General features: G+C 41.6%; 1 protein-coding gene across 3 annotated transcripts in view; it reads left to right on the forward strand.

Annotated features, from left to right (window-relative positions):
- The window catches only part of MAPKAP1 (MAPK associated protein 1), an 86,629-nt gene that overhangs the window by 51,297 nt on the left and 11,243 nt on the right, over window positions 1-24,089 (forward strand). For 2 of the 3 annotated variants that reach the window (XM_071766246.1, XM_071766248.1), the window contains 2 exons: window positions 13,044-13,151; window positions 19,056-19,196. In XM_071766246.1, the coding sequence (XP_071622347.1) occupies window positions 13,044-13,151; window positions 19,056-19,196 (249 nt within the window). The remainder of the gene's footprint in view (window positions 1-13,043; window positions 13,152-19,055; window positions 19,197-24,089) is intronic. The other variant, XM_071766247.1, reaches the window with a different exon arrangement.

The following is a 24,089-nucleotide window of genomic DNA, read 5'->3' on the forward strand; positions in this document are numbered from 1 at the left end:
AGATTAGGATGTCAAAGTCCTGAATAAAAGAGAAGACGTAATTTAGGAAAAGCATTTCTTCTCATTCAGCAGTGCTTCCTTTTAAGTTGATTTTTCTGATTTTTAGAAAGCAATAATGAAAAATGTTTTAACATGTTTATTTAAAGCTTTTGTAATAGCTTAATGAAATTGAAATGCCCATGAACTTTTCTGCATGCTCTCCATGTGCCTCCAAACTGCTTTTCCAGGACAAACAAATTCATTATGTTTGCAGCTTATGCTGTTTTCAAGTACTCATAGAAGAAATGGTTTTCTCACCTATTTTCACTACTGCGTCACATAATGTTTTTCAAATTGGTCCGATATCTGTAGGAAAATACAGAGCTTGGTTGGCTGTTCTGGGTGATGAGGGAATTGCAGAATTTCTGTTGCACAATCAGGAAGAGTACAGGTATCTGTACTGTTGTGTTCTGGTGTGACCTGGGCTAAAATGCTGCACTACTTTTCTCTACCTGTTTTATTCAGGCAGCACCTTACAAGTAGGTTTTTCAATGAGGAATTGAGTTGCAAGTTCCTGAAAAATCCATTTGCCTTGGCCACCTATGAGTGTCAGTGACCTTCTGAGGTTCTCTGTTTTTGACTTTTGTTTAAAAAGTGCCATTACAATCCTTGTGATTGCCAGACCTCACCTGCCTCGGCAGCTCGAGGCTGATCCTGGCATAAAGTTTCTCCCCATGAACAGTCACCCAGAGCCCAGGTTTCTGCAGGTTGTTTCAGCACGTGCACTGGCATTCATGAAGCTGTAATGCAAGCTATGTCTGTGAAAAATGTGTTTATTTCAAAATCCCTTTTTTTTTGAAAAGACAGAAGCTGAATACTTTTGACTGTTGTTTAACTTCGAGCCAAAGATTATTTGTTGCAGCAAGATACAGGTCAGTAGGAGATGGAAGTGGGCTGCAACCTTTGTTTCATAGAAAGCAGCATGAAAAAAATGGCAGCAGTATTCTGATTGTGCCTAGCTCTGTTTAGATACTATGTTAGATAAAATTATTGCAAACTCTCCAAACTATTGCAGATTTGTTGTGGTTTTCTTTCTTTGTGTCACAAGGTTTTTGCCTTAGACATATCAATTCTTAGCATTTGGAAATAATACTTTTTGACTCAATCAACAGGAAATGCAGGTGGTGAAATAGCCTGTATGTGTTAAGAGCTGAGAGAAGGGCAGCCCTGCAGGCATTTGGTAGAGGACATGGCTGTAGTGATGCGGTGCTGTGGGACCCAGTGACCTGTCCCTCTACAGGCAGCAGCAGGGGGTTAATGCCAATACTGTATCATCTCTTGCCACTTGCCCAAATAACCAACTGGAAAAAGTACACAGGAATGGCTGTAAGTCAGGGAGAAGCCTGGAACAACCAGTCAGTGCTGCATACTGGGGAAGATAAATCTGCAGAGGAAATTGTTGAGGCAGATGTTTAATTAGTTGGAGTCAGGCTGGATAAATCAGGATAGGAGCGGTCTCTGCAGATATGCTGGTGTGCCTTCCCTTTCTCAGGGCTGCTTTCATTGTCTTTAAAAACTAATGGTTCTTTTTGCTTAGGAGAGAAGCAGCAAAACCAGCCATATAACCTCTCTGTTATTGTAATGAATTCCCTTGTGTACACTCATTAAATATAAAATGTAATAGATGTTTTCTTATGGTAATGAAAAATAACTAAGTAGAATACTTTATCATCAATTTCTTTAACCTATTGCATGCTCAGCAGCATGTACTTCACATGCATATTTTACATGAGAGCTGGAAATAAAACACTTTTGGTTGTGGAATGAGCTGCCAGAGGAGACGGATCTAATCCAGCAATGGACCACCCCGAGCATGTCTTGGAGACATCACTCACACTAGAGTTGTCTCAAAATAGCCAGAGTGGGAGAGAAAGAGACTAAGGCTGGGATGGTATCATGGCTCCAGCTCCCATCAGTGCTGTGTACATCACATTGGCCTGGGCAATGCTGAGATGCTGGGATAAGGGCCCAGTATCCATGTAGTTCAAGGATTGCTTTGTATGAACATGCTGTCTCTCTGAGAATGTTTTGAATATTGTGAGCACTCCAGCAGCTGATGGTTTAAATATAAAATGGATCTGCAGAGTGGCAGCTCTGCAGAAGGGGAATCATGCACTTGAAACCATGAGCTTAAGAACTACTCATTCTTCCTGAATTTATCAGTGAAAATGTCAGATGTGGTGCTGTCTGGATTTTGGGCAGATATTATAGTGAAGTCTTGAAAAGCCTTTTTAGAAGGTGAGATTTGGGTGGTTTACTACTTGGTATAATTCTGCTCCTTGGAAATCAGTAAGAGTCTTAATATGAACTTCATGAAGAGGTGGATTTTAGGCATGCTTTTAAAATCTCACCTTCGTGCTTTGCAAAGAAAGTTTTGTAGGTCATAGAGATCATGTTGCATAACTGTAAAATACCATTATCAATATAACTCACATTAAGGATGTGAAGGATCTGTAAGTACTTGGAAGTTCTCTTCCTTGCCTGTGAGCTGTCTCGTTCCTTTTGCTGTTCAACAAATACACTCTATGGAATGCCAGTTGCTTTTTTTCCAGAGCTTGACTGAGTGGACCATAAATACTAATGTAAAGTAAATAAGAATGCAGAGAGAATGTGTACAGAGGCTTTGTTTTCAAACAAATTAAGCATTGATGTCAGTATATAAAAACCAAATGTTCTTAGAAGGAAATGGGAGACAAAACTAAACAACATAAAATGCTATAATGTTTGAATAATCCTGCTTGCTTCTGGTCCATGTCAGCCTCTGTTCATTTGAAATTTCTTGTGAACATAGAAGCCTTGTCTGATTAATCTTGTCTGATTCTAAGTAGAAATTCTTTGCAGGGTGAACATGCTCCTGATTATTATTTAATAGCTGCTTCAAACTGCAAACATCCCTGAACCAGAAATGCTCAGTCCTTTTAAGAACAAAATGCTATACAAGTTTAATTGTTATAAACAATACCTTCTGCCAACATTTCACAGACGTGACCTGTATTTTCCGTAGGTTAGAGGGAGAGTTATTAACTTAGTATTCTGTTCAGTTTGGAGAAAGACTAATACTTTTCCTATAAATGAAAACAGCTGCTTTACAATAACATTCAAGTCCCCAACAGCTGTCAACTGGTGCTTTTTGCATTCTTTAAAATGTGTAAAGTGACCGAAAATAGTAAAAAATAATCTTACTAGTCTGGATAAGTGTATTATCTCACTGCCACAGGAAGCTGAATAACAAAGAAAGAGAAAAATTAAAGAAACAGGGATAGAACATAAAAATAAAAGTTTGCTTATTGTATGTCAGTCTCTGCAGCAGAATCAAAGGAATTACAGCTGCAAAGACCTATTAAAATAATCTGTCCCATCGCCAGCTAACTGAGAGCACAATCTATTACAAAAACATGTTTTATAATGATTTATTATTCCTGTGTTTCAGAACAGTTCACACAAACTGGTTAAGTTGCCCTTCAGAATGTGGAGCACAGGCACTCCAGGTCGAGTGCTGCCTGAGGTTCTTCTGCCCTTCAGGAGGCAGCAAGGGAGGAGATGGGAGTTGTGTTTGAACATACACTTTCTAACATACCTATCTGAGCAGTGCTTTTAATATCAAATGTTTTGTCTTAAACATGCTTCTGAAACTGTTTATAAACACATTTTATTCAAAACCTATGTGGGACATGAACAAAAAAGGCCCTGCAAAGGCACAGTGTGTGTGAGAAACCTCTCACTGCCCCGTAAGGCCCCGGGGAAATTGCACGGCTGCTGCACACTGAAGGTTTTCCTTTAAACCTGCCCCACGGTTTTCCTATTCTCGAGTATCTCAGCAGTTGTATTTGTAAATACTTGGGTTTGATGCTGTGGTGCCATATTTGATTTGTCCTGTCCCTGCTTCCCGTGGATGCTGAGCAGAGCTGGCGGTCCTGGCAGCTCCTGTCCCCGGGGCAGCTGCTGCAGGAGCTGTAGGACTTGCTTGGCTTTTCCTTCCTCATCCCCACCTTGCAGGTGGGGGAATGGGACAAACAGAAATGACTGAAAGGGGGGCATGTGTGTATTTTTGTTGCATACATATATGTAGTTATATATATATATATATCAAACAAGAATTAGGAAGATAAAAGAAACTCTGTAAAACCACAGCCCTGTGATTAAAGCACTTTTAAGAGATGAATGACAATTGGAATAAACTGTCATTGAGGGTTGATACTGTTCCTGAATGGTGCTAACTGAGGAGTTTAAATTTAAAAGTAAATATGTTAGAGTGGGCGATGCATATGTTTGCTCTGACTCTTAAAGAGATGGAAGCCCCATCATCTGTGACAGTGACAAGCCAATTAATTTGTATTTCCTTGTGTTTACAAGCATGCTTTTCTGCTTAATGGTAGTTCTGAGTTTCTTTGGCTTTCACTGCTTTGTTTTGGATAATTATAGCATCCCTGCCGAGTCTTGTGCCCCCAGTTATGAATGACTACCTGGAGATACTTCAGAAAGCCTACTTTCCCTTGCCTTGCATGAGGCTGTTTGTATTAGCAGGATTTAAATTAAAAATAACATCAATATTTGTAGGTTCCCCACATTTTCCTTGGCAGGATGGGTGTTGGGCAGGGTGATCCCCTCCGTGTGGGGAGGGGGTGATGGAGGCTGCTTGGAATTATTTCCCTCTGCCTACAAAGTCCATCTCTGGTGTGCAGAGGTGATGACTGATTTCAGTGAGCCCTTTCTCCTCAGCTGCTGATGCTGAGCAGACACTGACATGAAAGGGGACAGGGATGTTGGTGTATGTGGAACAGCTCATCGGGAATAAAGTTTGTGGGGAGTTTGTCAGAATAGAAACAGCTCGTTAGTCCTGTGCATTTGGGCTGACAGGATTCTGGACATTAGCCCCAATGACAGAGTAAAGTTTTTCTTGCATGGCCTCAAAAAACCAAATGAAATATTGAACTGAGTCTATTTTAGAGCTGTTGGTATTGAAATCATACATTTATTGTTTCTTCTGGATTGGTAATAAAGCTGTAATTTATGTGACATTTTAAATTCCACAGTTCAGTGTTTGGATGACAAAGACTTTTTTATTAATTTCATCCAATCAGAAAGAAGGTACTGCTGGTACACCAGGTACTTTCACGGGACCATCTGGGCCTGCTGGTCTTTTGTGAAGCCCAAAACCCACCCGTCTCTGGATTACATGTATGTAACCAGGGGAAAGCACCTTTCTCACTTTATAATCCTGGGAAGTGGGTAGACAGCTCTGAGCTAGGACTGCAGGTGCTCACATTGGTGCTGTCTTTTAGGGAGGGGATGGAGAGTGGAGAGTATCTCTCTTAGATTTGAGATTTAAAAAAATAATTATCTTTATATAGTATTTCTGCCATAGGTGCATTACATTATAGATCAAACGTGGTGATTTCTTTCTCTTTTTGGCTTTATTTAGAGCTATAGGTTGCTAATGCAAAAAGAATAAAAGTCTATAGTAGCAATTAAATAGAGCACTGCTGTGAACAGTGCTGGTTTGGTGCTAGTTACGCTGCATGTTTTCTATTCTACAAAAAAGCAATACATAAATGAAGTGTTTGTTTCTTTTCAAGGGGCTTTTGACTAAATTCTTTAATTTCACTGGCTGTCAAGGTAGTGTTAAGTAAAATGGGTTTGAACTGCTGTAGTTTTTGTGTACTGGACTAGATGTCAGAAACCTTTGCCATCACTGGAAATTCTGTCACTCTGGATTTACTATCTGTTTCCCACAGCTGAATTCTTAAGCAGTGTGATTTAACACCTTGGCTCTCCATCAGCCAGTCCTGGCATTTATTTGAATGCATTACACCACTGGTTTCCATAAACTATTTTACAATTGTTTCATATAAATGACTGTTTATTTCTACAAAAACCATCTGTATTTCTGCAGAGTGCAGCAGATAACTGTATGTAAAATTCAGTAATGTCATAACAGTGCAACTTAAGAAAAAACAGATTGGACCAGAAAAAAGTCTCAAGCTTGTGCATGATTTCAAAAGTTTGTTTTCACTGTTTAAATATCTTTATTTATTAACCAGTATTTGCATTTGCAATGATAAAATCTTTATTCCACTTCAGAGGTGTTGAGGGACTTTGGGGATTTTTAACGGGTAAACAGATTTAAGATGTCCTCATAGCAGCAGGATTTGAGATGTAAACATTCTGGCTTTACAGCTATTTCCTCTCAAACTATTTACATATTTTCTGTTGTTCTATTGTCACTGCCAAACACACAATGGAATCCTTGCCCCTTCTGTCATGGTTTTTAAAAATTCTACAGAATGAGGCCCAAGAACTCTCCCTGTTCTCAGTTTTGGTGCTCTCTGCAGTGTATCCATCCCTCTCCTTCTCCAGTCTGCTTTTTTTTGTAATTGCTCCCAGAATTCATCTTCCAGCCCCAGGTCAGTGTCCAACATTGGTGGGAAACTGGGTCCAGTCCTCCCTGGTGCCTCCCTTAGGCAGCTGCCTGAGGAGGATCCCCTCTGGTCTGGGCCATGCCTCAATCCACGTCCTTGCAGCCAGCACACATGGAACAACCACACAGAGCTATTTTAATTCTCCCATATGCTGCCCATGTGCTGGCAGAGGGAAAGCTGGAATCCAGTAGTCTTACACTTAGCAGGACTGATACTTTCTGACAGACTATTTGAAATGATAGAAATACATAAACCTCCTCCTTTTATGACCTTGTAATAGCTGCAACATATTTCCAGCAAATATTTTCTATAGCAATAATAAAAAAGTGATAACAAAAAAATAAATATAAATATAGTTTAAACTCAAAAGAAATCACACTTTCAAAACCTAGGGTTGGAGCAGGGAAGCAATAAATCATATATCCTTGTGAAAACAGAAACTTGAAATAGGAAAGTACCACAGACAACAGCATTAAATGTTTATCAGCTGTTTTCTTTTGACTGTTTCCTGTCTCACTGCTGCACCTGAGCAGAGCCTGGAGCATAGCTCATGTTCACTTGTGCTTATGTGCTGTCTCCTGGCATCTACTGCCATGGCTGGTGGGCAGTGGCTGCCTGGCTATCCTTAACCCTCTGAAGGAAGGGCAGGAGCCCAAGAGGTACAGGAGTGTGAGCAAGGGCAGTGCAGCAGGGACAGGGTCTGGCCCTACAGAAATCATGAAAACTTCTACAGCTCTTTTTGGTGACCAGATACCATGTTCTTCATCTCCATGGATGTTCAGGTGGGTTCATAGCTCATGGAGTGGCATTTGCTGGTTCACTGGGGCTGGTCTTCATCTGCTGAAGTAACAGGGACTCATGTGCCCCTTTCTGTGGAAGGTCTCAGTGTGTCTCGGGTTTGGAGGTAATTTCTGTAGCAATTGTCTGAGGAACTGTGCTGGGAGAGTGAATTTTTAAAGTAATCCATGAACAGGTACAAAGGCCATGAGCAGGCAGTGGTTACTGAGATTTGGGAGAGGTCAGATTAGAAGATGTTGTGCTGTTAAATACGATGTATAAGCTGTTGCTTGTATCTGCTGCTCTCTTGAGTGTGAATGGTGGCAAGGACCACCCCTGTTCAATGCAAACAAGTGTACCTTGGCTTCCTCACCAGGCAACTGCAAAACTGTAAAATTAAATCATTGCAAAGAGCAGAATTAATAGATGACATATGGGCAAATGCAATTTACTGAGGAAAAAATCAGCACAGCTTTTGTAGAGCAGGTTGTGCCTCAGAAATGGGTGAACAGCCTTTGAGGAAGTCAGAGACCATTGGAACACGGATGATGTGTTTTATATAGCATGCTTAGTTTTCCAAAAAAGATTTGACAAAGGCTCATAAAGCAATTAAGCTGTCACAGGATGAGAAGGAGGATCCTCACATGGATTAATAATTGATTAAAAGGCAGGAAACAAAGAATAGGAATAATGGCCCTCCCTTATTAGTAACTAGGTTACTGGTGGAGTTCCAGTGGAACTGGTAGAACCTGCATTGTTCTGTTAATGTGGGGCATGGAAAAGGATGTGAATGCTGATGTGACAAAATGTGCTGTTGATACAAAAGAAGTAAGAATAGTGCAAATAAAAGCTGGCTGTGAAGCACTGCAGAGGTATCACACAATGCTGAGTGACAGGACAATGAAACGAGAGAGGGAATTCAGTGTCAATGAGTACAAAATAATATACGTGGTGAAAAGCAGCTGCAGCTATATGTATACAATGATGGGCTCTAATTACCTTCCATCAGTCAAGAAAAGTATCTGGAGTTGTCCTGGGTAGATCTCTGAATGCTTCAGCTCAGTGCTTAGGAGCAGTCAGAAAGACAAATTGAACATCAGAAATTAGGAAAGAAGCAGAGAACAAACCAGAGAGCATTATTGTGCCAGTCCATAAATCACAATGTGCCCACATCTTAATTGTTATATTTTGTCTCAGAAAGGATAATAGAGAAATAAAAAGGTACAGAAATGGATGAGTGCAAAAATGAATCAGACTTGTGAACTGAAGAGTAGATGCTAAAGAGAGGAGATCTTTTCTAGTTTGGAAAAGACATGACTGGGCATGAGAGAAGTCCATTAAGTGCCTGTGGTGTAGGGATGGTGAGTTGAAAGGGTTCATGAGACAAGAGCTGCATGCTCCAAAGGAGGAGGGTAGGCAAAGGCTTTCTGAGACAAAAGGAATTTTTCTCACACAGTGCAGAGAATTCTGCAGGTCAGTGTTATGGAAATCAGAAGTTCAAAAGTGTTTTGAACAAATGCATGGGCCACAAATGGAGCAGAAAGAGATGAGGGCAGCAGAACTGGCACTGGGGCTTTCATAGGAGCTAGAGGAGCTTTTGAGAGGGAGGTGAAGATCAGGGATTGTAGGACATGGTGCTGTGTTCTGTTGCAGGGACTAACACTGTGGAACCATAAGGTCAGTTTCAACCTTCCGGGGTTTTGTGTTTATACTGGTCTTTTTAGTTTATGTTTTTAAACTCCATAAACAATAAATACTGAGGTAAGGTTTTTATAATCCTCATTTTACCCTTTGAACTAGTTTGCAGATGGAGGGGAATTTCATTTGGGGTTTTGTTTAAAGCCTCCTTCTCTTTTCAAGTGTTAGTGTTTGTTTACTGTGCAGATTCAACCCCTGGCCATGGTATTCTTCATTGCTATTGAAAGTTAATGGGGGAAAAATTGCATTCCAAACATTTGAACCTGTAGTAGCCATGGCTGAACTTAGTTGATCTCTGGTGATCGGTTCAATTTAGTTACGATTTTTAGCCATTAGGCTGGGGCTGAATGATGGTGATTTGGTTGAGGCCAAATGTCTGTAGAAAATTGGCTGTTTGATAAGAGCCCTGTTATCAGAGGGGGATACTTTCTCATTTACATTTAGATGAGTATTGATTATTTATTTACTCAGAGAAGTGAGATTCGTTCCCAGTCTTATCTCTCTCGTCTCTGCTTGTCAGCAGAAAGAGAGATAGAGCTCCTGACATCAGCCCAAGATAACAGCACTTTGTAGTGAAGATAAAAGTTGGAATGGGCCTTTTTCTAGTCTTGACTGAAAGGATAAGTTTTAAAAATTAGAACTGATGGGTCATGCTTTCAAAACCCCATTCTGAAGGCTTTGCAGCTTAAATGGCAACAGAATTGGTTTGTTGCTATGTGGATGGCCATTCACCTTTTGTAAGAGAGCTGCTTAATTTGATTATGTGGTGGGATTCTTCCTGCTGCACTTTTGTGTTGGCTGTAGGAAAGCTAGGGATATAACACTGGGGCTTGTTTTGTTGTTTATTTCCTGGTAAACCTTCCTCTGTTTAAAGGGTTATCTTGAAATAATGAAGTACAAGGAACACCTGCAGGCAGGAACAGCAGTGTGGATGGTTAAATGGGGATTTTAGCAGAAGGGAGGTGTTGTGGAGGATCACCTCAAGGAGTGAAGTGACCAGCTGGATCCCTCTTGGACCCCCAACAAAGCTCTGCTTGTTTTTGAACAAAAAGGATTTTCCTGAAGGTATAACCACTTCTCCACTGTTTTGTGGCTCCTCTGAGGCTGCTGCCTTGGTTCCTTCCTTCCTCTCCAGACACTTGAACACTTGTTTCACCAGCCCTGCTTGCTTTCACCCAGCAACAGGCTCTCTCTCTCTCCAAGTATTTGTGACAGAATTACAGAGCTAGAATAGAGGTTTGTATCCATTAGCTTTCTCTTTGGGTGTTTTGCCCTGGTCACTCCATTTTGTTGTACTTGCTCTCAGCTCAGCAGTGGAACATAAAACACATGATTTACTCTCCCATTGCTCCAGTGAGCAGGGCTCTGTGGTGCTGCTGGGTGCAGGACGTGCCGGAGCTGCCGTCAGCCCAGAGCTCTGCCTGGGTCATGGGCCAGGACTGCTCCCTGCCAGGGATTAAGGGGTTTGTTTTACAACTGTGTGGAGCACTTGCATCAGATTACAGAAATGCATAAAATCTGTCTTTGGCATCACCATTTGAAATTTGGTTTAAATTCCCAGAGCAGTGTTCTGGTATCCTTTTAGGACAATGTTAAATTACCTCATAGTTCTGCTACAATGACATCATTTGAACCCCGGAGAGAAGTCTGGTAGTAAAACTCCATAGAATCAGACTAACATTTTTCATCTGCTGTGAAGCAGAGGTCATGTAAATGTGTACAGATTTTTTAAAGATATTTTTAAGAGCAGATACTCTATAAAAATCCATTTATGCTTTTAAAAGTTAATTTCTTAGTACTTTCTCTTTTAGAGTTACTGGTATGGAAGGTTGCCTTGGTTTCTGGACAGTAGCTCTGTTTCCTTGCTTCATTAGCAGATGGTTAATACAGTCTTGACACAAACTGGATAAAACAATTTACCTGATCACAGAATCCTCAAGTTCTCCAGATAAAAATAATCCCTTGGCATCTCAGTGGTGGTGCTGGGGGATGGAATTGCTGATGGCCCTCTGCAGGATGGTAGGGTTGTTGCTGAGCAGCATGAGGGTTGTTTCCATGATGGGTGATGTTATTCTTTTGCATGGATCCAGCTGGTGGGGTCAGATCCAAGCAGGGGGTGCTAAACCACTGCCAAGCTCCTGTGTTTAACCTTGTCCCCTTATTTTCATGTGTATCTAATTCTCTGATAATTTTATGGCTTTGGAAGTGCTGGTGTCTGTCCTCCTGTCCCATCCTGCTGTCTGGGAAGCACAGGGATTGTCCCTGATCCCACGGCAGCTCCAGCAGTACTGAGCAAAGGAAAGAAAGTGGTGCAAATAGAGGTGCCATAGTGGGGCTGTATGCTTAAAAGCACCTCTGGAAGGTCCTTCTCATGAACAGACAAAACAAATAGGTTTTACTGTCACTGATTCTGTTTTTAAACCTATGCCAGTTTCTAAATACAAAAATTGATTTACCACTTTGATATTTGTTTCAATTCAGTATATTTTGCTTCTGCCTAACAAGCCAGGCCTCTGTTTATTTAATTTTAAATTTTTAATCACATTTCCAGTCACTGGGAGAGGAGGAACACTGGTGCTGTTTGTATTTGCCTTTTGTCGTTTGTGATGGTAGGAGATGTCTCTGCTGCTCCTCAGTGGGTTTTCTCTGCAAACCCTTGGAGCAGCCTCAGGTGCCACCACGAGTCCTGCTCCTTCTGGGGCTGCAAACAGCCCAGCCCTGCCCCTGCTCCCAGTGGCACTGGAATGAGGGAGCTCCATTTTATGGAGGAATAACCTTCCACTTCAGGAGCAGAACGCGCCTGGGCCGTGCAGCGAGCGCTTTACATGGCTTCTGGGGAGACAGAATGAGCAGCTGTAATTGAAATTCTGCTGTAGTAAATTTAAAATTAATTGGCTAACAAATTCCATTTCTTAGGCTTGCCATCTGAGGCTAAAATACTTATTTTTTTATATGTTTTAAATATTTCATCATATACTCTCATAATTCAAAGTCAGGAAACATTCAGAAATATTTAAGTACTGATAAAGACAGAATAGTTTTCATTATTTTAGTTCTAGTTATTTTGCTGCATTAAGACCTGCTTAAAGGTGCTTTGCATCACTTAGCTTTTTTTCAGGTGTCTGTTTAGCATTATTTTTCCAGATTATACAGAAATCACACATCTGGGAACTTTGTGTACATTTTGGCTCTCAGGTGTGAGGGGGAGCAGGGATCTGCCCTGGGGTGCAGTGAGGACAGGGCTGCCTCTGCTCCCACCAGCTCCAGCTTCAGAAGAGGCTTTGCTTTGGCCAGGGTCCCACAGGGAGTCTGATTCTCCCAGATCACCCCTCTCAGGCCCTGCAGCTGACTTATGAGGGTTCCATGTGGAATTGTGTTCTTTTTTTGTTCCAGCTAAGGCGTGTGCCATGTGCTCTGGTCTGGAGCTGGCCTGGCAACCCCTGCCCATGGCTGCTGGTGGGCAAGGGGATCCTCACCCTGTGCTGCACAGCTGCAGTGGGTGAGAACACATCATAGGCAAGGGTAGAAATAGCCAAAGCGGGCGTTTTCACAACAAAATGCAATTCATAAAAGAAGGGCTGCTTTCCTTCCGTTTCTCCATGCAGACCCCACCAGAGCTTCTCATCCTTCCCTGCCCACCTGGGTTATTCCCTGCTGCCTGCAGGGTGTGAGTGAGCCCACTCAAGAAGCAGCTTTCAGTCCCAGGCAGGTCCAGCCTGGGCAGAGGTGAGGGGAGCAAACACACGGGGGTTCTGCACATCAGGATTGATGCCCAGACAATATGATGTGGATGCACACCAAGGTCTGAGTAGATATTTCTTATGAGAGGTGATAGCCCCATCTTGCAGCAGTGTTAGTGTGTAATACAGGCTCATCTGGTGCAGGGATAACACAGCAGTGTTGAGCAGCTGAAGATGACTGGGATATGTTGTTTCCTTGCACACCATCCTCCACCTTGTTACAGGGCCCTTCTCTTTGGCAACAAAGCTTTGAACCATGAACACCTGCCTGCCTTACGTCTACGCCATGAGTAATCTCATGTTAGTTGAACGTGATAAGCCATCACTTTGTTAGAAAACAGATGATTTTACAAGTTACTTTATGTTTCAGGTCCTCAGTATCGGCTGGAGAAGCAGAATGAACCTAATGTCCCAGTAGATTTAGACTGTACCTTGGAGAGCCAGAGCACTTTGGAATTCTGCCTTGTCCGGGAGAACAGTATGTTTCCCCTTTTCACTTTTGCTCTTGTAAATTGCTTAAACTCACATAAGTTATGTATTTTGGAATACAAGCTGTACTGTCTGGGCAAGTAAGTTTTGACACAACTTTCTTTCCTGAGGCGCTTCTCAGTTGTGCCAAAACAATATTCCAGAAGGAAATGATGGATTTCGTACCTTCTAGTAAATAGTCTGCATCCTGCTTATCACTTCATGATTAATCTTTATCTGTTAAACTCTGCTCTGTAAAGTTATGGCCAATGCTGAAAACCACTGGGAATATGAAACTTTTTCTGTTGCAGTCAATGCTTGGTGGATAAAGTGATTGGTCTGCAGTATATTTGGCCACATCAATGTGGCTGCTAGAGGCACTGGTTTTGTCCTAATAGAATTTAAAGAAATTAACCATGCAGATATAACTAGAGCAGTTTGAAGATTTTTAAAGTCCTAGACAAATGATCTTCTCTCCAGTCATGCTCAAATATTTTTATTCTGCTACGGTATTAATGGTCCTAATATTGTTTCCTGATTTGTCTCTTTATGAGATATTATATGAAATTAAAAAAAAAAAAAAAAAAAAGAAAGACATTTAACATTGATTTGTGTTCGTTCTCTGTAGCATTTTGGTCTGTCCTTCATTTTTTCCAGCAGTCATGCTCTCAGTTTAGTCTAGTAAATCTGTCACAAGTTTGTAAGTGCTTTAGCAGAGACATTAGGTCTACCCTGCGTCAGTAGCAAATGCTCCAGGAGAACCTCAGAGGTCTTGTCTCAAAATAAACATCAGTCATAATGCTGAGGAAACACTTTTCCCTTTCCTTTTCCTTGTGCAGCAACAGCTCCTCTTCACTCCTGGGTGAAGGGACACAAAAACAAACTGCTCTGCAGAGCAGAAAGGGGGGAGGTGCAGGATAGATCCCTGAGGTTGTCCAGTCAAAAATCTTTAGGGATATCACGCCGTAACCTTACCTAGGATGTGATTTCCCCATGTGGCCTGGGGCTGGACCTGGAGGGCTCCCTGGAGCTTCCAGTTGGTAGGTGGTGGCTTCTGGCCCCCTTCATGGGTCCTGTGTTTGTCAGCCAGCAGCTGGAACACAGGGAAGTGAAGGCAGAGCAGACACTTGGCCTCAATAGAGTTAAAGGCACTGCTTTAGGTTGCTCAAGGATGACAGCAGTCTAGGCAAAACAATAAATGCTGCCATGAATTTTGTATCTTTTCTGCCATGCTGCTTCTGAGTGTTTTATGAATTCACTACAAGATTAAATGCAGGAGAAATCCTCTTATTATAGTTTCTCCCCCAAAATATGGGTGAATTTGAAGTGATATTCCAGTGTGCTGCTTGGAAATGTACGTAAAACACCCATACAATTAACTACATGCAGAGGTATTCAAGGACAATACAGTATACAAGATCAGTCGTAATTCATGCATTGTACATGGCCTGGTTCCCCCAGTACACATGAAGAAATTGGATTTTGTACTGCTTAAGGAGCTATCTTTTGCCATTTGGCATTAGAATAGAATATTGACAATTTTGCACTATTAATAAAATAATAGATTGAAAATAGATTTACATTTTGGTCTGATTTAAATTATTTCATCTTAGATGTGCCAATCAGGAAAAACTCTGTTATAACAGCTATTATTTTTAAATGCACTCTTTGTAGTCTCATATTAATTTATAAATATATATGTATGATGCCAAACATCTGCTAGTAAAATAGCTGCCAGTTTCTTCTGGGCAGATAGAAAGTTTGTATTTCAGGGTATTAAATGAAAGAGAAAACTTCCCATTATTAAGAAATATGTATGGAGGAAGCACCTATTTATTTAGCATTTACTAATAGCATTCAAAGTAATAAACTTTTTCCAGTGTGCAGAACTTTTTAACTCGTACTAAGATTTATCTTTAAACTAAAAGCCTGCACTTTGTAATGTGAAATGCTTTTATGTGTAGTAGCAAACTGTTCATGGCTAATTTAGTTTTATTCTTACAATCTTACTTCTAGAAAGTTCCTCTTTCTCATTTTATCATTAGATAGTAATTAGTATGCAAGGGAAATTGGTCTTAATATATTAAAATTGGTTTAGTGCCTTTAGACCTGTACCAAAGCAATGTCTTATTGGAAAATGTAATTGGGGACTCTGTGTGTGTAATTAATTGTATTACAATTAAAAATTTTCATTAAGCAATATACTAGTACATTAAAGTAATAAGCGACATTTTTGCAATGCAGTTAACTTTATATTTTGTTGTTTTATTGAGGAGTACAGGTTCACTTACTCTTGAATTAGCTACATATGGCACCTCAATATTCTGGTATTTCTGTATGTCCTCAAGTGCTTACAGGAGTCCCTTTGGATAAGCCTTCTTGGTTTAGCTTCTAACTTATTTTCAGACTGGTGCTTAAAGTGCCTGTTGTTTTGTTACTGTTTGTATCATTTGAAAATTGGACAGTTACAAACATAACTGTATTTCATAGTAGTATTTCCGAGTAGCTGAAGTACTTAAACAAAAATACTACCTCTGTACTGAACCTGGTTTAATAACAAAACTAAACCAAATGAAAACAGCAAGACCAAACAAAAGGACCCAACAAGAGAGTAAAGATCTTCAGCTGTTGTTCCCAGACTGTCAGTTCCCCAGTGACCATCAAATTGAAAAGCTGCAAACCAGTGCATTGGTGCTTCACCACAGGGGGTGGCTTGAAGAGTAGCCCTTTATACCATTTTTGCTTTTCATTCAGTTTCTGTGGGCAGAAAACACCACTGTTTTCTGCTTAAGGTAGGAACCTGTGGTTAATGATTTGTATGGTTTTGCTGCACAAGCAGCCTGAGCAGGTGGAGAGCTCTGGGAAGGTGAGGCAGAGGCACATGCTTCCTCTCAGATGTTCCTTTCCTGCTCTGGATTTTCCTGCCCTACTTCTCCAGTTATTAAGCCCCTGTCCTGGGCTAAGGGAAATGCCTCTCTCACAGCTGTGCTTTGCCCTTCATGTAGGTTTTTATCTCATGCCTTGTTTCTCCCACACCTGACTTTGGCTGTTTTAGCTTTTTCTTTCCTAAAGTTGTCATCTTTATTTAGGTAGACTACAAGGAAAAAATAGCTAGGTCATTGCAAAGCAAGTGCCTGTGTGGTTATGTGAAGGAGCTTGTTTCTGGATCAGAACTCTGTTTCTCCTATGCAGAGCTCTTTGCTAGGTCTGCTCTTGGGCTGAATAGCAGACCTGGAGCATCCACTTCACTTGATTGTCTTCCCAAGCAGAAGCTTTTACATTCAAAAGCCACACTGTGATCTCCATTACAAATACCCTGACAGCCCTGTAAATATTTGACAGGTTTATTCACAGCTGCTTGCATGTGGAAAATATTTTTATGCTTTTTCCCCCAATCAGCTGGTGGGGACGGCTCTTCCCTGGCTCAGCGTGCCGGCGGCCTCGCAGGCATCCTCATGAGCTGCAGGCTAAGAGCAATATGCCAAGTTCTGCAGTCAGGTTTTTCCCTGCAGGGCATTTCTCTCCGTTGTTACTGATATTACTGCTATTATCCAGTGGTCCCCCAGGGGTCTGCATGTCTTGCCATCTTTAGACAGATGATCTGTTTTGATGGTGGAGTTTCTGGCTGCTCTCCCAAGAGCAGCAACTGCAGAGATTCTGTAAACCTGAATCCATTCACAAAGCTTGGTAAAACAAAGTAGGCAGAGGATATGGGTATGTGGAGGATCTTAGAGGCTTCCAGAGCAGAATTCCACTGCTGGGCTGCTCCATCCACTGACTGCAGTCAGTGCTCCTGCAGTACAGACACTGAGAAGGTGCTCACCATTGTAGTTGCACTGACAGTGTTTTTTCTCCTGGGTATGATCTGGCAGGCTGCTGATTTCCTTTCTAATACTTTTTAGTTGGGTGTGTGAAAGAACAAGCAGCTGAGGTTGGTAGCAGCCATGTAAGGTCAGTGTGCTGTGTCCCCCTTGCCCGTAGTTCCGTGTGGCTGGGGGGGCAGCGAGGGGAACACGGGAAGCAGGATGGCAGGGTTGGGCCAGGCTTGGTCTTGTGAAGTGTTTTAAGAACATTCTGCAGGAGATGCTGGAAGAAGTTTGATAAATTGCAGTTCTGAATCTCAACCCAGTACAGTGTGCTGTGGTGGCATCTCACCGGTGTCCATCGGTGGAGGAGGGTCCCGGGTTGCTCTGAGGGCAGGGCTGCTGCCACCATCCTGCCCCGCTGTCAGGCACCGCCATACCACAGTGTTTCCAGATGCCTTTAAGTGCACCAAAAAGTTTGACATATCTCAGTGTATCTTTGAAGTACTGCAGCATGAGGGTTTGACATGATACATTATGATAATCCATAGTATAGAGACATTAACACAGGGGTCTTTGACAAAATACATTGTAATGTCTCTGAAGGAGCCATTACAATTTATCTTGTCATTCTGGAGCATGGAGTGGTTGCAGTGTTAAGATGGCTCTGCATAAATTCACATGTAGACTGTTTCATTTGATTTCTTGAAATCTTTAAAAGTCGAATGGCTCAGCCCCATCGGTGTGTTAACCCCTCACTGCCCCCTCATCCCCTCTGCTTGGAGCCCATGCTGGGCATTGCTCTCTCCGTGGACAGCCTGGGAGGTGCATGGATGCAAAAGTGAATCTAGTAGACAGATGCTTTCAACATGAATTTTTATTCATTTAACAGCAAATGCTGTCCTTGCTTCAATATGCTTCATAAGCAGTGTCATTTGCAGCTCAATTAACAGGCAGAAAAGAGAATGCTTTCAGCCCAGAGGAACAGGGTATCTGAGATAAGGGCTGAAGTTTTGCACCCCTGGGAGCTGTGTTGACCTGGCCCAAGCATGGAAACTCACCACAGCTTCCCTGTGAGCTGAGGTCCTAGAGCAGGGTGGGGATGTGCATCCCCTTCTCCAACTCTGCAAGTCTTGAACAAAATTAATTAAAAAAATCTGGCAAGTTCTTAGCCTGCTTTGCTAGATCTTTAAAACCCGTACTAAAATTCCATCATCTCATCTTCCCATTATTAAAATTTCAGAAAAATGTAAAGTTTTCATTAATCTCCTGCAGCAAATTTAGCACTCTGAACTGGCAGTTGATTCGGCTTTTAGGACTACATTAGCTAGGATATTAAACAAAACGTGTCATTCTTCTGTATCTTCTGTAAGAAGCTAAATCAGTTTTCCAACATATTTATACCACTTTATCTAACAGAATCTGAATGATCATTTAGAGCTGCGATGCTTTATTAGCAGCTGGCATAGAAATTACTCTGCAAAATTATATATTGCATTATAGTAATGTTTAAATTGGTGTTAATCCAATGTCATAAAATGTAAAAAAATCTTTAAAGTGCGTTATATTTTTCAGTAATTGACATTTTGGCTTAATGAGATGTTACCTTTCATAAAGCTGGTACCTGCAGTAGAAATGAGAATACTAATCAGTAAATAAAGCTCAGCTTTGTTACCGCAGGGCTGTGACCAGAGTGGCCGCGTTGTTGTCCCACTGCAGGGGACACTGAAAACTGAGCTAATGCAGACATTGAGGGCAGCACTCACTGGGGTCAGCCTCACACCCTGCTTCCTCCCAGGGACAGGCTGGGGACATCCCAGGGGATCCCACCTGCTGCATGCCAGGGGTGTCAGTGGCACAGGAGGATCTGCTGCTGGGAGGTGGCTCTGCTCTTGGTGTGGGAATGCGACTGTGCTGCAATGTCCTGAAGGAACTGCTGATGGTGCCTTTGGATGGAGGGTGAGGATTTCCTCCTGTGGCAAGATGGACTCGAGCATTTTGCTCTTTTTAAAAAGGCACCTGCAGCTGCAGGTGTCCCAGCTGTGCCCACACAAATCGTGTCCCGCATTTTAAAGCTCTCGTTCATTATTGTTGGCTTGTTTGTTTTGCAGGTTCAAGAGGAGAAGAGATCTCAGAGGAGGACCCTCAGATCGATATAGCTACAGTTCAGGACATGCTCAGTAGCCACCATTACAAGTCCTTCAAAGTCAGCATGATCCATAGGCTTCGATTCACCACTGATGTTCAGTTAGGTAAATCAATCCCTACTGTAACGCTCCGGAAAATGGAACGGTTCAAACCTTTGGCCATCTCTAACAGCAAACTGTCCATCTCGGGTGTTTTTAAAGCAGTCATTATCATGTTGTCTGTTTTATTGTGGAGCACATCGCTTGAAAGCATCGCTGGCATTTCAGCAGTTAAAAAAATTGCTTTCAGTTGAAAATATTTAAGTATTTTTATTCTCCACAATCAGCTAGCACATGTTTCTGCTGAAAGAAGGCCATTATATAATGACCTCCTATCTGTTTTTTTAATCTAGGCTTCCTAATGGAAAGCTTCTTGCCAACTGTTTTGTTATTTTTAAGTGAGGCTATGCAAAATTAGGAATGATTAAGTTTTTCCTTTTCTGAGACTGAAAGATTTCAACAACCAAATAGAGATTTGATGTGGAACAAAATACAACTAGTGTTCTCTAAAGGTTTCATATTGTCCTTATTAGCTTTCTGAATGCTTTTGAAAACCTGGAGGCCAAGGGATGACAGAATCTTGAATTATAAAAGCCCCATTACTGTTTTAAAATGATTGAATGGCTTTTTATCTTTGTGTTTAAATTGTGAAAATTTGATTAATGATGCATTGCTAGGTGACCTGTGACATTCCTGCAAATACCTTCCATGAAGAAATGATTCAGCAGTAAAGTATTAAGTGCTGCCATGTTTACAAAATGCATTTATTCTATATAGTTCAGCAGAATGGTTTAATGTAAACTATACTAGTTCCTGTATTATGGTCACATCTACCTCTTCCTTCTACCATTCTTAAGCACACATAGAAGTATATGTCTCTAAAATTTTTACAGGAGAAGCTTTCTGAGTTTATTTTTAACTGTCTTGTTAAGGAAGGATTTATCTGATGGTGCTGAAGCAGGCCAGTGCTGAGCACATTTTCTGCTTTTGAGCAAACTATCTGGGTGTGATAGTTTGCTTCCAGTGAAGTTTGACTCACTGTATCTGGGAAGTGTCAGAAATAAGAGCTTGAAAAGGTCATGACAGATCACTAAAGATAAATGGTTAAGGGAGAAAAGCTGTTAAATGAAACAAATGGCTTAACTTGTGTAGCAGAGAAGGAGCTGACCCTGTCCAGTTCTGTAAGGACCATAAAATTTCCATTTTATAACAATCTGTGATCGTGGATACTTTGATGGCACTACAGTGACAATGTGATTTTTATAATCTAATAATATTTTAAAAAATCAAAGAAAACCCCAGTTGGGTATTCAGAGTTTGGGTAACTGTAGAGCATCAAACCTTTAAATAAAGTCAAAATAATTGTATGTTGCTGAGGTTTCTCCTGAATTATTTTCAGGTACTTAAGGAGCATTGCTTGTAAAATAAGCACTCCTGGTCTGCTGAGTGCTATGTGTTCATCTTCTTCAGCTCAGACTGCTCCATATGGTCTGAAATGGAAAAAACAGCGTCTAATTGTTTTTCACTTCTCATCTGGAGCTCTGGGTGGGAGCTGCTCCATATCAGCTGAATGATGACCAGTTGCAAGACTTTTCTCTGCAGCATTTCTGTGTCTCCAGTTCTGGGTAGCAGCCATAGCAAAAGGACAGTTTTTCTAGAGCTACTAAGATGATTAAGGGAGTGGAACATCTCCCTTATGAGGAAAGGCTGAGGGAGCTGGGTCTCTTTAGTTTGGAGAAAAGGAGACTGAGGGGTGACCTCATCAATGTTTTCAAATATGTAAGGGGTGAGTGTCAGGGAGATGGAGTTAGGCTTTTCTCAGTGGTGACCAGTGATAGGACAAGGGGTAATGGGTGTAAATTGGAGCATAAGAGGTTCAAGTTGAATATCAGAAAAAATTTTTTTACTGTAAGGGTGACAGAGCCCTGGAACAGGCTGCCCAGGGGGGTTGTGGAGTCTCCTTCACTGGAGACATTCAAAACCCACCTGGACACGTTCCTAGGCGATGTACTCTAGGGGGCCCTGCTCTGGCAGGGGGGGTTGGACTAGATGATCTTTCGAGGTCCCTTCCAACCCCTAGGATTCTATGATTCTATGATTCTATGATTCTAGAGGACACTGAGAATCCACAGTCATTCTGTTGCTCCTTCTCCACAATACTGAGCTGTGTTTGTGAACTACTGAGTGCATGCTGGTACATTCTGGAAGTTTTAGGATTTTGGATGCCTGGTCTCTGAGTCCGAGGCAAGATTTTCTGAAAATATTGGAGTAAACTCAATCTTCTCTACACTGTGAGTAGTTTTTCTGTAGTAAAAAGCAATACATAAGTGACCCTGGGAGGAAGGGCCACCTTTTGACTGATGGTTTTATGACAGTGGAAAGCTTTAGCCAGAGCAGTTTAAGGTCTGGGGCTTTATGTTTTAGCTCATATGCACTGTAATGCACATACAGTAGTGCTCTCAACAGTTTTACAATCTACAGATTCCATCATATTGTGAAGGAATAAGACACATTTGCTTGTACAGCACATGAGCAAAACTAAAAGCAGCATATTGTCTTGGAAAATGACTGCTGGCAAGTATTTCAGAAAAGGGGGGGCAGTTGCAGACCCCAACAAAGGAAGCAAGAACAGAACACTGTTACTGGACTAATACATCCATGACATTTCTTTTGAGAAAATGAATGAATTAAGAAAATAGTATAAGCTGCTTTTTTACTCAGTTTTTTGAGTATGACTAATTTGTGCTGCGATACAGAGACTGCAGAAGCCAAATACATAATACTGTTTTGATTTTAGGTTTCAACACATTCAGATTGTGAGAACAATAACACAGAAAAGACAACATTCTTTGTCAATGTGCTCTTTGGATGCGTGCGAGCTTAAGCCAGTGATGTCGAGATACAGAAATAATGGATGAAGTGTACAGCAACAATTTGCAGATAAAAATAATAGAAGTTAAAGTGTATTTTACATGATAAAAAAAAGATGAAAGAGGAGGAAGTCTGTTACATCCGAGATGGTTACAAAATCCATGCTTGGTGAAGTAGCCTCTGCTGAAAAGATTGATGCAATGGGGAGTGACCTTGGCTTGGAGCAGGAGCTGGTGATGTATGTATGAGCATCTCTCTGCTAAATGGACCCAGATTTGTAGCACTAATATACATGGAAGCCCAGAACCAAACTCAGGATGGCAATAAATCAACAGCCACTTTGGGTGTCATTTCTGGTTTATATTCCACTATTGTTCTATCACTTTAATTCATGTCACTATCATTTGTTCATCTGGAACAGTTTTATATAATTTTCCAGTGGAGTTACCTGACAAATCCTATCAAATTAACAAGGTGCCTTAACAATATTGACTGACTGTGAATTCTGAAGTTACAGGACCATACAGTGAAAATATTTAAGGGATATTTCAGGGGTAACATTTTCAGATGAAGGGATGGGAAACAACACTCTCACACAAAGAATTTGCACCTTTATTTTTAGAATTTGCCTTGACTTTTTTCAGTGAGTAAATAAGAACTTACTCATCAACTTTGCGTGTTTTTCTTAAGCTGCAGAAAATGCAATTTTGAATAATGAACAATTACACTGAAATAACAACACTTATTTTAAATAATCTGTCCAAAATTAAATTACAAAACAAAATGGGCTCCAGATACTGCACCAGCCTGCTCCAATTACCTACTTCTAGCAGTCCTTGTGTTAATTGGACTCTTGATACAATGCTTAATTGAAATGTGATCTCTCTGATGTGACGTATGTTTAATGACACTGCACATTCCTGGACTAATAGCAGGGGGAGGGGGTTGGTGGTGTTCTTACAGACTCTCATGGCAGCAGGGTTAGGGTGGAGGTAACTTTGTGTTAGTGGACAGGGCTGCAAGGAGAAGCCCCCAGTGGGTGTCTGCATGCTTTGATTTGAGAGTTGCAGAAAATACAAAAGAATGTGGTCTGCAAATTCTGCAGCTAGGACCAGACTGTAAGAAATACTGAGTTAATTTTGGAGGGCTTGGGAGAGTTGTTATGTGTGTGGCATCTTTTATTTTGTCATATCTTTTTTAAAGTTTTATCCTCAGGTCCTTTAGGTTTTCTTGTGCTGCAGATGAGCCAGGCATAATGCATTTGAAAGCAGCACAGCCCGAACCCTCAAGAGAGAAGAGGTTATCTCTGCTGGTTTTCCAGAGATGCAGGAGTTAAATGATGTTTAAATACTTTTTTCCTCCATTGCTTCCTTTTGTCACTTTCTCATGAGCTTCACCTATAACTCATGGCTGAAGAAATGTAATTATTTTTAAGGCTCCACACGTCTTGATGTAAAAAACACACTGGGAAGCTTGTTCAGTCACATCAACAGCTGCTGAACAATGAGCTGCTGTTCACCGGGGTGGTGGCGCGAGGCTCCGGCTCCGCAGCGTAGTGATGAGGATGGCTGGAGGTGACAGTGAGTGTCCTGGGCACCTCCTGCTGCCCTGGCACTGCTGGGAAGGAGCGACTGGAGGGTGGCAAGGGGTGGTCTGCTCCAGATCACTGGAGCTCTGCCATGAGATCAGTGCGTGGCAGCTTCGTGCCCAGTCAGGCTCCACATGCATCCTCAGCCTGCTCCCAAAGCACAGGTCAGAGTTGGCTTCAAAATCCCAGCAGTGTAAAAGCACCCAGGAGCTCTGGGACCAGAGGTTTTTGTTTATGAGAACCTGGGTAGCACAGAGAGCATTTCTGTAGTGCCAGGAGTGGGTGTTGTCCTCACGCAGTGACATGATGTGGGCTGGATGGGAGACAGGGCAGGGACCCTGCGTGATAGTGGCTGCTACCTACAGCAGTGGGGGCTGAAAAATAGCAGTACTTTTTATAAATCCTGCCACTTATGTAGCTATGCCTTCCAGAAGAGCTCTGTATGTGCTGAGAAGAATTTTTTCTGTGATGTTTCTTCCTTGTTGATACACTTATGCAGG

Source organism: Heliangelus exortis, chromosome 22, assembly GCF_036169615.1.
Source record: "Heliangelus exortis chromosome 22, bHelExo1.hap1, whole genome shotgun sequence".
Classification (NCBI taxonomy): Eukaryota; Metazoa; Chordata; class Aves; order Apodiformes; family Trochilidae; genus Heliangelus; species Heliangelus exortis.